Consider the following 12816-nt stretch of genomic DNA (forward strand, 5'->3'; position numbering starts at 1 on the left):
TCTCTCACTTCACCAACACTCCAGATCGTCCTCTCTCACTTCACCAACACTCCAGATCGTCCTCTCTCACTCCACCAACACTCCAGACCGTCCTCTCTCACTCCATTGTAACCTGTGTGCGTTTCAGGTCCTCTTTGAGTGGCTGGTCAGTAGGGTCTCAGGACGCGACCCTGCGTGATGTTGACTACATCAGCTTCCTGTTCTCCACCCTCACAGGTCAGGCTCCGCCCTCACATTTCCTGTCTCACTGGTATCTGGTCACTCCAAGAAAAGTACACTCCAAGAAAACTTACCAATCTTTCTCTCTTTCAGGGTTTTCGTCTGATGAGCTGGCCACCCTGCAGGAGGCTGGGGATGAGAGCGTGCTCCCTCCCTCCCCCCTCTCCCCCCTCAGCCTCTACCCCACCCCCCTGGAGCAATTCACACACCACTGGGATGTGGTGGAGGTCAGGACACACCTCACTCAGAACACCTAGCAGGGCTTTATAAGTGACTGTTGTGACAGAAACAGGAAGAGACTGTGAATGAGAGGTCTAGATGGAGTGTAAAATGTGAAAAGAGAAAGACTGCGACCGAGATGGAGACTGAGCACTTCTGCCAGTGTAGTGTACCTGTGAGAGGTGTTCTGGACACTGTGTCAGTTATTTAGTTCCCCCTGGTGTCACACACAGGGCTCAGAGGGGGGATGCTTTATCTGGCCACGCTGGCCGAGAGGGGAACCTTTATCGCGTTGCGCAGGCTGTGTCTGCGTGGTTATCGGGCACTGTGGAAATGTAGAAATGCTAATGAGAGCCTGTGGCATGACGGGAGTGTGACATTTGTGCTCGGAAATTACTGTTAAAGGAAATGTGCCCCGAAGCAAGAGGTGTGTGTGGAGGGGGGCTATAATCACTAATTCAGCTCTTCAATTAGAGCCTGAGATCCTGGTCATCTCATCTCATGTCTGAGTCAATCAGACTGAGGGTTGGGGGGGCAGGAGGGACAGGATTAGGGGACGGACCATGTCTGCTCTGATTCCACTAATGAGACAGGATTGTTTTTAATGGAGGAGAGAATGCCAACAGGTGCACACAGGTCTGGGGTCTGGTTCACACACACATTCTAACACATTGAACACACCTCATTTCAATGGAACGTAATGACAAATTGGCTTTTGATTTGAAGTTAATGAGGAAAAGTTTAACATTGTTTCTCACCTCTGAAATTTTGTGTGATGCCCTCTCGTCTCACCTGTACCCCTCTGTCGCTCTCTACAGTGTGTGTGATGCCCTCTCGTCTCACCTGTACCCCTCTGTCGCTCTCTACAGTGTGTGTGATGCCCTCTGTCGCTCTCTACAGTGTGTGTGATGCCCTCTGTCGCTCTCTACAGTGTGTGTGATGCCCTCTCGTCTCACCTGTACCCCTCTGTCGCTCTCTACAGTGTGTGTGATGCCCTCTCGTCTCACCTGTACCCCTCTGTCGCTCTCTACAGTGTGTGTGATGCCCTCTCGTCTCACCTGTACCCCTCTGTCGCTCTCTACAGTGTGTGTGATGCCCTCTCGTCTCACCTGTACTCCTCTGTCGCTCTCTACAGTGTGTCTGATGCCCTCTCGTCTCACCTGTACCCCTCTGTCGCTCTCTACAGTGTGTGTGATGCCCTCTCGTCTCACCTGTACCCCTCTGTCGCTCTCTACAGTGTGTGTGATGCCCTCTCGTCTCACCTGTACCCCTCTGTCGCTCTCTACAGTGTGTGTGATGCCCTCTCGTCTCACCTGTACCCCTCTGTCGCTCTCTACAGTGTGTGTGATGCCCTCTCGTCTCACCTGTACCCCTCTGTCGCTCTCTACAGTGTGTGTGATGCCCTCTCGTCTCACCTGTACCCCTCTGTCGCTCTCTACAGTGTGTGTGATGCCCTCTCGTCTCACCTGTACCCCTCTGTCGCTCTCTACAGTGTGTGTGATGCCCTCTCGTCTCACCTGTACCCCTCTGTCGCTCTCTACAGTGTGTGTGATGCCCTCTCGTCTCACCTGTACCCCTCTGTCGCTCTCTACAGTGTGTGTGATGCCCACTCGTCTCACCTGTACCCCTCTGTCGCTCTCTACAGTGTGTGTGATGCCCTCTCATCTCACCTGTACCCCTCTGTCGCTCTCGTGTGTGTGTGTGTGTGTGTGTGTGTGTGTGTGTGTGTGTGTGTGTGTGTGTGTGTGTGTGTGTGTGTGTGTGTGTGTGTGTGTGTGTGTGTGTGTGTGTGTGTGTGTGTGTGTGTGTGTGTGTGTGTGTGTGAGTGAGCATTGACATATTGTAATGTACTTGTTGGCCCCAACCTGTTATGTATCTCTTGGATGTGTGGAGAAAGGTCATCTGTTAGATATAGAAATAACTAAGTAGACATTTGCACGTGTGGTGTAATGTGGTTTGTTTGATGAATGGTTGTGGGTGATGTTGATTAGAGAAGAGTGACGTGTACTTCTCCTTCATTTGTCCTCTAATTCCATCCCTCCATAATGCCATTACTACTATTGGATTTCGCCCTCCTTACACACAGACACTTCCTGATTGTTTGGGCTCATAAAACAATGTTTAAAAAGATTGTCAGATCTGCCACGTCAGCTCCCATTACCGAGCCTCGCTTAACCCTGTCATTTCTAGGAAAAGGGGGAGTGTGAAGGAGAGGTATCTGGTGGATGTGGAGGAGAGGAGGGGTATCTGGTGGATGTGGAGGAGAGGAGGTAACTGGTGGATGTGGAGGAGAGGAGGTAACTGGTGGATGTGGAGGAGAGGAGGTAACTGGTGGATGTGGAGGAGAGGTGAGGTAACTGGTGGATGTGGAGGAGAGGTGAGGTAACTGGTGGATGTGGAGGAGAGGTGAGGTAACTGGTGGATGTGGAGGAGAGGTGAGGTAACTGGTGGATGTGGAGGAGAGGTGAGGTAACTGGTGGATGTGGAGGAGAGGAGGTATCTGGTGGATGTGGAGGAGAGGAGGTATCTGGTGGATGTGGAGGAGAGGAGGTATCTGCTGGATGTGGAGGAGAGGAGGTATCTGCTGGATGTGGAGGAGAGGAGGTATCTGCTGGATGTGGAGGAGAGGAGGTATCTGGTGGATGTGGAGGAGAGGAGGTATCTGGTGGATGTGGAGGAGAGGAGGTATCTGGTGGATGTGGAGGAGAGGAGAGGTATCTGGTGGATGTGGAGGAGAAGAGAGGTATCTGGTGGATGTGGAGGAGAAGAGAGGTATCTGGTGGATGTGGAGGAGAAGAGAGGTATCTGGTGGATGTGGTATAGAAGAGAGGTATCTGGTGGATGTGGAGGAGAGGAGGTATTTGGTGGATGTGGAGGAGAGGAGGTATTTGGTGGATGTGGAGGAGAGGAGGTATCTGGTGGATGTGGAGGAGAGGAGAGGTGAGGTAACTGGTGGATGTGGAGGAGAGGAGGTATCTGGTTGATGTGGAGGAGAGGAGGTATCTGGTGGATGTGGAGGAGAGGTATTTGGTGGATGTGGAGGAGAGGAGAGGTATCTGGTGGATGTGGTATAGAAGAGAGGTATCTGGTGGATGTGGAGGAGAGGAGGTATCTGGTGGATGTGAGGGAGAGGAGAGGTAACTGGTGGATGTGTAGGAGAGGTGAAGTAACTGGTGGATGTGGAGGAGAGGTGAAGTAACTGGTGGATGTGGAGGAGAGGAGGTATCTGGTGGATGTGGAGGAGAGGAGAGGTATCTGGTGGATGTGGAGGAGAAGAGAGGTATCTGGTGGAGGAGAGTAGGTATCTGGTGGAGGAGAGTAGGTATCTGGTGGAGGAGAGGAGGTATCTGGTGGAGGAGAGGAGGTATCTGGTGGATGTGGAGGAGAGGAGGTATCTGGTGGATGTGGAGGAGAGGAGGTATCTGGTGGATGTGGAGGAGAGGAGGTATCTGGTGGATGTGGAGGAGAGGAGGTATCTGGTGGATGTGGAGGAGAGGAGGTATCTGGTGGATGTGGAGGAGAGGAGGTATCTGGTGGATGTGGAGGAGAGGAGAGGTATCTGGTGGATGTGGAGGAGAGGAGGTATCTGGTGGATGTGGAGGAGAGGAGAGGTATCTGGTGGATGTGGAGGAGAGGAGAGGGATGTGGAGGAGAGGAGGTATCTGGTGGATGTGGAGGAGAGGAGGTATCTGGTGGATGTGAAGGAGAGGAGAGGGATGTGGAGGAGAGGTGTGGTATCTGGTGGATGTGAAGGAGAGGAGAGGGATGTGGAGGAGAGGAGGAGAGGAGAGGTATCTGGTGGGTGTGGAGGAGAGGAGAGGTATCTGGTGGATGTGGAGAAGACGAGAGGTATCTGGTGGATGTGAAGGAGAGGAGAGGTATCTGGTGGATGTGAAGGAGAGGAGAGGTATCTGGTGGATGTGAAGGAGAGGAGAGGTATCTGGTGGATGTGAAGGAGAGGAGAGGTATCTGGTAGATGTGAAGGAGAGGAGGTATCTGGCTGATGTGGAGGAGAGGTGAGGTATCTGGTTGATGTGGAGGAGAGGTATCTGGTGGATGTGGAGGAGAGGAGAGCTATCTGGTGGATGTGGAGGAGAGGAGGTATCTGGTGGATGTGGAGGAGAGGAGAGGGATGTGAAGGAGAGGAGGGGGATGTGGAGGAGAGGAGGTATCTGGGGGATGTGGAGGAGAGGAGGTATCTGGTGGATGTGGAGGAGAGGAGGTATCTGGTGGATGTGGAGGAGAGGAGGTATCTGGTGGATGTGGAGGAGAGGAGGTATCTGGTGGATGTGGAGGAGGAGAGGAGGTATCTGGTGGATGTGGAGGAGAGGAGGTATCTGGTGGATGTGGAGGAGAGGAGGTATCTGGTGGATGTGGAGGAAAGGAGGTATCTGGTGGATGTGGAGGAGAGGAGGTATCTGGTGGATGTGGAGGAGAGGAGGTATCTGGTAGATGTGGAGGAGAGGAGGTATCTGGTGGATCTGGAGGAGAGGTATCTGGTGGATGTGGAGGAGAGGAGAGGGATGTGGAGGAGAGATGTGGTATCTGGTGGATGTGGAGGAGAGGAGAGGTATCTGGTGGATGTGAAGGAGAGGTATCTGGTGGATGTGAAGGAGAGAAGAGGTATCTGGTAGATGTGAAGGAGAGGAGGTATCTGGCTGATGTGGAGGAGAGGTGAGGTATCTTGTTGATGTGGAGGAGAGGAGGTATCTGGTGGATGTGGAGGAGAGGAGGTATCTGGTGGATGTGTAGGAGAGGAGGTATCTGGTGGATGTGGAGGAGAGGTATCTGGTGGATGTGGTGGAGAGGAGGTATCTGGTGGATGTGGAGGAGAGGAGGTATCTGGTGGATGTGGAGGAGAGGAGGTATCTGGTGGATGTGGAGGAGAGGTATCTGGTGGATGTGGAGGAGAGGAGGTATCTGGTGGATGTGGAGGAGAGGAGGTATCTGGTGAATGTGGAGAGGAGGTATCTGGTGAATGTGAAGGAGAGGAGAGGTATCTGGTGGATGTGGAGGAGAGGAGGTATCTGGTGGATGTGGAGGAGAGGAGTGGAGGTATCTGGTGGATGTGGAGGAGAGGAGAGGAGAGGTGTCTGGTGGATGTGGAGGAGAGGAGGTGTCTGGTGGATGTGGAGGAGAGGAGGTGTCTGGTGGGTGTGGAGGAGAGGAGAGGTATCTGGTGGGTGTGGAGGAGAGGAGAGGTATCTGGTGGGTGTGGAGGAGAGGAGAGCTATCTGGTGGATGTGGTGGAGAGGTATCTGGTGGATGTGGAGGAGAGGAGGTATCTGAGGAGAGGATGTGGATGTGAGGAGAGGAGGTATCTGGTGGATGTGGAGGAGGAGGGAGGTATCTGGTGGATGTGGAGGAGAGGAGGGGATGTGAAGGAGAGGAGGGGGATGTGGAGGAGAGGAGGTATCTGGTGGATGTGGAGGAGAGGAGGTATCTGGTGGATGTGGAGGAGAGGAGGTATCTGGTGGATGTGGAGGAGAGGAGGTATCTGGTGGATGTGGAGGAGAGGAGGTATCTGGTGGATGTGGAGGAGAGGAGGTATCTGGTGGATGTGGAGGAGAGGAGGTATCTGGTGGATGTGGAGGAGAGGATCTGGTATCTGGTAGATGTGGAGGAGAGGAGGTATCTGGTAGATGTGGAGGAGAGGAGGTATCTGGTGGATCTGGAGGAGAGGTATCTGGTGGATGTGGAGGAGAGGAGAGGGATGTGGAGGAGAGATGTGGTATCTGGTGGATGTGGAGGAGAGGAGAGGTATCTGGTGGATGTGAAGGAGAGGTATCTGGTGGATGTGAAGGAGAGGTATCTGGTGGATGTGAAGGAGAGAAGAGGTATCTGGTAGATGTGAAGGAGAGGAGGTATCTGGCTGATGTGGAGGAGAGGTCTGGTGGATGTGGAGGAGAGAGGTATCTGGTGGATGTGGAGGAGAGGAGGTATCTGGTGGATGTGGAGGAGAGGAGGTATCTGGTGGATGTGGAGGAGAGGTATCTGATGGATGTGGTGGAGAGGAGGTATCTGGTGGATGTGGTGGAGAGGAGGTATCTGGTGGATGTGGAGGAGAGGAGAGGTGTCTGGTGGATGTGGAGGAGAGGAGGTGTCTGGTGGATGTGGAGGAGAGGAGGTGTCTGGTGGGTGTGGAGGAGAGGAGGTGTCTGGTGGGTGTGGAGGAGAGGAGGTGTCTGGTGGGTGTGGAGGAGAGGAGAGGTATCTGGTGGGTGTGGAGGAGAGGAGAGGTATCTGGTGGGTGTGGAGGAGAGGAGAGGTATCTGGTGGGTGTGGAGGAGAGGAGAGGTATCTGGTGGGTGTGGAGGAGAGGAGAGGTATCTGGTGGGTGTGGAGGAGAGGAGAGGTATCTGGTGGGTGTGGAGGAGAGGAGAGGTATTTGGTGGATGTGAAGGAGAGGAGAGGTATCTGGTGGATGTGAAGGAGAGGTATCTGGTAGATGTGAAGGAGAGGTATCTGGTAGATGTGGAGGAGAGGTGAGGTATCTGGTTGATGTGGAGGAGAGGTATCTGGTGGATGTGGAGGAGAGGAGAGCTATCTGGTGGATGTGGTGGAGAGGTATCTGGTGGATGTGGAGGAGAGGAGGTATCTGGTGGATGTGGAGGAGAGGAGGTATCTGGTGGATGTGGAGGAGAGGGAGGTATCTGGTGGATGTGGAGGAGGAGGAGGGGATGTGAAGGAGAGGAGGGGGATGTGGAGGAGAGGAGAGGTATCTGGTGGATGTGGAGGAGAGGAGGTATCTGGTGGATGTGGAGGAGAGGAGGAGGTGGATCTGGTGGATGTGGAGGAGAGGAGGTATCTGGTGGATGTGGAGGAGAGGAGGTATCTGGTGGATGTGGAGGAGAGGAGGTATCTGGTGGATGTGGAGGAGAGGAGGTATCTGGTGGATGTGGAGGAGAGGAGGTATCTGGTGGATGTGGAGGAGAGGAGGTATCTGGTGGATGTGGAGGAGAGGAGGTATCTGGTAGATGTGGAGGAGAGGAGGTATCTGGTGGATCTGGAGGAGAGGTATCTGGTGGATGTGGAGGAGAGGAGAGGGATGTGGAGGAGAGATGTGGTATCTGGTGGATGTGGAGGAGAGGAGAGGTATCTGGTGGATGAGAGGAGAGGTATCTGGTGGATGTGAAGGAGAGGTATCTGGTGGATGTGAAGGAGAGGTATCTGGTAGATGTGAAGGAGAGGAGGTATCTGGCTGATGTGGAGGAGAGGTGAGGTATCTGGTTGATGTGGAGGAGAGGAGGTATCTGGTGGATGTGGAGGAGAGGAGGTATCTGGTGGATGTGGAGGAGAGGAGGTATCTGGTGGATGTGGAGGAGAGGAGGTATCTGGTGGATGTGGAGGAGAGGTTTCTGGTGGATGTGGAGGAGAGGAGGTATCTGGTGAATGTGGAGAGGAGGTATCTGGTGAATGTGGAGAGGAGAGGTATCTGGTGGATGTGGAGGAGAGGAGAGGTATCTGGTGGATGTGGAGGAGAGGAGAGGTATCTGCTGGATGTGGAGGAGAGGAGAGGTATCTGGTGGATGTGGAGGAGAGGAGAGGTATCTGCTGGATGTGGAGGAGAGGATGTATCTGGTTGATGTGGAGGAGAGTTATTTGGTGGATGTGGTATAGAAGAGAGGTATCTGGTGGATGTGGAGGAGAGGAGGTATCTGGTGAATGTGGAGGAGAGGAGGTATCTGGTGGATGTGGAGGAGAGGAGAGGTGTCTGGTGGATGTGGAGGAGAGGAGGTGTCTGGTGGATGTGGAGGAGAGGAGGTATCTGGTGGATGTGGAGGAGTTGGGGTATCTGGTGGATGTGAAGGAGAGGAGGTATCTGGTGGATGTGGAGGAGAGGAGAGGTATCTGGTGGATGTGGAGGAGAGGAGAGGTATCTGGTGGATGTGGAGGAGAAGAGAGGTATCTGGTGGATGTGGAGGAGAAGAGAGGTATCTGGTGGATGTGGAGGAGAAGAGAGGTATCTGGTGGATGTGGAGGAGAAGAGAGGTATCTGGTGGATGTGGTATAGAAGAGAGGTATCTGGTGGATGTGGAGGAGAGGAGGTATTTGGTGGATGTGGAGGAGAGGAGGTATCTGGTGGATGTGGAGGAGAGGTATTTGGTGGATGTGGAGGAGAGGAGAGGTATCTGGTGGATGTGGTATAGAAGAGAGGTATCTGGTGGATGTGGAGGAGAGGAGGTATCTGGTGGATGTGGAGGAGAGGAGGTATCTGGTGGATGTGAGGGAGAGTAGAGGTATTTGGTGGATGTGGTATAGAAGAGAGGTATCTGGTGGATGTGGAGGAGAGGAGGTATCTGGTGGATGTGGAGGAGAGGAGGTATCTGGTGGATGTGAGGGAGAGGAGAGGTAACTGGTGGATGTGTAGGAGAGGTGAAGTAACTGGTGGATGTGGAGGAGAGGTGAAGTAACTGGTGGATGTGGAGGAGAGGAGGTATCTGGTGGATGTGGAGGAGAGGAGAGGTATCTGGTGGATGTGGAGGAGAAGAGAGGTATCTGGTGGAGGAGAGGAGGTATCTGGTGGATGTGGAGGAGAGGAGGTATCTGGTGGATGTGGAGGAGAGGAGGTATCTGGTGGATGTGGAGGAGAGGAGGTATCTGGTGGATGTGGAGGAGAGGAGAGGTATCTGGTGGATGTGGAGGAGAGGAGGTATCTGGTGGATGTGGAGGAGAGGAGAGGTATCTGGTGGATGTGGAGGAGAGGAGAGGGATGTGGAGGAGAGGTGTGGTATCTGGTGGATGTGGAGGAGAGGAGGTATCTGGTGGATGTGGAGGAGAGGAGAGGAGGTATCTGGTGGATGTGGAGGAGAGGTATCTGGTGGATGTGGAGGAGAGGAGAGGTATCTGGTGGATGTGGAGGAGAGGAGAGGTATCTGGTGGATGTGGAGGAGAGGGGGTATCTGGTGGATGTGAAGGAGAGGAGAGGGATGTGGAGGAGAGGTGTGGTATCTGGTGGATGTGAAGGAGAGGAGAGGGATGTGGAGGAGAGGAGGAGAGGAGAGGTATCTGGTGGGTGTGGAGGAGAGGAGAGGTATCTGGTGGATGTGGAGAAGACGAGAGGTATCTGGTGGATGTGAAGGAGAGGAGAGGTATCTGGTGGATGTGAAGGAGAGGAGAGGTATCTGGTGGATGTGAAGGAGAGGAGAGGTATCTGGTGGATGTGAAGGAGAGGAGAGGTATCTGGTAGATGTGAAGGAGAGGAGGTATCTGGCTGATGTGGAGGAGAGGTGAGGTATCTGGTTGATGTGGAGGAGAGGTATCTGGTGGATGTGGAGGAGAGGAGGTATCTGGTGGATGTGGAGGAGATGAGAGGGATGTGAAGGAGAGGAGGGGGATGTGGAGGAGAGGAGGTATCTGGTGGATGTGGAGGAGAGGAGGTATCTGGTGGATGTGGAGGAGAGGAGGTATCTGGTGGATGTGGAGGAGAGGTATCTGGTGGATGTGGAGGAGAGGAGGTATCTGGTGGATGTGGAGGAGAGGAGGTATCTGGTGGATGTGGAGGAGAGGAGGTATCTGGTGGATGTGGAGGAGAGGAGGTATCTGGTGGATGTGGAGGAGAGGAGGTATCTGGTGGATGTGGAGGAGAGGAGGTATCTGGTGGATGTGGAGGAGAGGAGGTATCTGGTTGATGTGGAGGAGAGGAGGTATCTGGTAGATGTGGAGGAGAGGAGGTATCTGGTGGATCTGGAGGAGAGGAGGTATCTGGTGGATGTGGAGGAGAGGGATGTGGAGGAGAGATGTGGTATCTGGTGGATGTGGAGGAGAGGAGAGGTATCTGGTGGATGAGAGGAGAGGTATCTGGTGGATGTGAAGGAGAGGAGAGGGATGTGGAGGAGAGGTGTGGTATCTGGTGGATGTGAAGGAGAGGGGAGGGATGTGGAGGACAGGAGAGGTATCTGGTGGGTGTGGAGGAGAGGAGAGGTATCTGGTGGATGTGGAGAAGACGAGAGGTATCTGGTGGATGTGAAGGAGAGGAGAGGTATCTGGTGGATGTGAAGGAGAGGAGAGGTATCTGGTGGATGTGAAGGAGAGGAGAGGTATCTGGTGGATGTGAAGGAGAGGAGAGGTATCTGGTAGATGTGAAGGAGAGGAGGTATCTGGCTGATGTGGAGGAGAGGTGAGGTATCTGGTTGATGTGGAGGAGAGGTATCTGGTGGATGTGGAGGAGAGGTATCTGGTGGATGTGGAGGAGAGGAGAGCTATCTGGTGGATGTGGAGGAGAGGAGAGCTATCTGGTGGATGTGGTGGAGAGGTATCTGGTGGATGTGGAGGAGAGGAGGTATCTGGTGGATGTGGAGGAGAGGAGAGGGATGTGAAGGAGAGGAGGGGGATGTGGAGGAGAGGAGGTATCTGGTGGATGTGGAGGAGAGGAGGTATCTGGTGGATGTGGATGGAGGAGAGGAGGTATCTGGTGGATGTGGAGGAGAGGAGGTATCTGGTGGATGTGGAGGAGAGGAGGTATCTGGTGGATGTGGAGGAGAGGAGGTATCTGGTGGATGTGGAGGAGAGGAGGTATCTGGTGGATGTGGAGGAGAGGAGGTATCTGGTAGATGTGGAGGAGAGGAGGTATCTGGTAGATGTGGAGGAGAGGAGGTATCTGGTGGATCTGGAGGAGAGGTATCTGGTGGATCTGGAGGAGAGGAGAGGGATGTGGAGGAGAGATGTGGTATCTGGTGGATGTGGAGGAGAGGAGAGGTATCTGGTGGATGTGAAGGAGAGGTATCTGGTGGATGTGAAGGAGAGGGGAGGGATGTGGAGGACAGGAGAGGTATCTGGTGGGTGTGGAGGAGAGGAGAGGTATCTGGTGGATGTGGAGAAGACGAGAGGTATCTGGTGGATGTGAAGGAGAGGAGAGGTATCTGGTGGATGTGAAGGAGAGGAGAGGTATCTGGTGGATGTGAAGGAGAGGAGAGGTATCTGGTGGATGTGAAGGAGAGGAGAGGTATCTGGTAGATGTGAAGGAGAGGAGGTATCTGGCTGATGTGGAGGAGAGGTGAGGTATCTGGTTGATGTGGAGGAGAGGTATCTGGTGGATGTGGAGGAGAGGTATCTGGTGGATGTGGAGGAGAGGAGAGCTATCTGGTGGATGTGGAGGAGAGGAGAGCTATCTGGTGGATGTGGTGGAGAGGTATCTGGTGGATGTGGAGGAGAGGAGGTATCTGGTGGATGTGGAGGAGAGGAGAGGGATGTGAAGGAGAGGAGGGGGATGTGGAGGAGAGGAGGTATCTGGTGGATGTGGAGGAGAGGAGGTATCTGGTGGATGTGGAGGAGAGGAGGTATCTGGTGGATGTGGAGGAGAGGAGGTATCTGGTGGATGTGGAGGAGAGGAGGTATCTGGTGGATGTGGAGGAGAGGAGGTATCTGGTGGATGTGGAGGAGAGGAGGTATCTGGTGGATGTGGAGGAGAGGAGGTATCTGGTAGATGTGGAGGAGAGGAGGTATCTGGTAGATGTGGAGGAGAGGAGGTATCTGGTGGATCTGGAGGAGAGGTATCTGGTGGATCTGGAGGAGAGGAGAGGGATGTGGAGGAGAGATGTGGTATCTGGTGGATGTGGAGGAGAGGAGAGGTATCTGGTGGATGTGAAGGAGAGGTATCTGGTGGATGTGAAGGAGAGGTATCTGGTGGATGTGAAGGAGAGAAGAGGTATCTGGTAGATGTGAAGGAGAGGAGGTATCTGGCTGATGTGGAGGAGAGGTGAGGTATCTGGTTGATGTGGAGGAGAGGAGGTATCTGGTGGATGTGGAGGAGAGGAGGTATCTGGCTGATGTGGAGGAGAGGAGGTATCTGGTGGATGTGTAGGAGAGGAGGTATCTGGTGGATGTGTAGGAGAGGAGGTATCTGGTGGATGTGGAGGAGAGGAGGTATCTGGTGGATGTGGAGGAGAGGATGTATCTGGTGGATGTGGAGGAGAGGAGGTATCTGGTGGATGTGGAGGAGAGGTATCTGGTGGATGTGGAGGAGAGGAGGTATCTGGTGAATGTGGAGAGGAGGTATCTGGTGGATGTGAAGGAGAGGAGAGGTATCTGGTGGATGTGGAGGAGAGGAGGTATCTGGTGGGTGTGGAGGAGAGGAGGTATCTGGTGGATGTGGAGGAGAGGAGGTATCTGGTGGATGTGGAGGAGAGGAGTGGAGGTATCTGGTGGATGTGGAGGAGAGGAGAGGAGAGGTGTCTGGTGGATGTGGAGGAGAGGAGGTGTCTGGTGGATGTGGAGGAGAGGAGGTGTCTGGTGGGTGTGGAGGAGAGGAGAGGTATCTGGTGGGTGTGGAGGAGAGGAGAGGTATCTGGTGGGTGTGGAGGAGAGGAGAGGTATCTGGTGGGTGTGGAGGAGAGGAGAGGTATCTGGTGGATGTGGAGGAGAGGAGAGCTATCTGGT

General features: G+C 53.8%; 1 protein-coding gene across 1 annotated transcript in view; it reads left to right on the forward strand.

Annotated features, from left to right (window-relative positions):
• Positions 1–12816, forward strand: part of tex10 (testis expressed 10) — a 60393-nt gene that overhangs the window by 13854 nt on the left and 33723 nt on the right. Inside the window, exons 12-13 of the mRNA XM_046332363.1 lie at positions 128–216; positions 313–446. Of these exons, the coding sequence (XP_046188319.1) occupies positions 128–216; positions 313–446 (223 nt within the window). The remainder of the gene's footprint in view (positions 1–127; positions 217–312; positions 447–12816) is intronic.

This window comes from Oncorhynchus gorbuscha, unplaced genomic scaffold (assembly GCF_021184085.1).
Source record: "Oncorhynchus gorbuscha isolate QuinsamMale2020 ecotype Even-year unplaced genomic scaffold, OgorEven_v1.0 Un_scaffold_141:::fragment_3, whole genome shotgun sequence".
In the NCBI taxonomy this organism is placed as follows: Eukaryota; Metazoa; Chordata; class Actinopteri; order Salmoniformes; family Salmonidae; genus Oncorhynchus; species Oncorhynchus gorbuscha.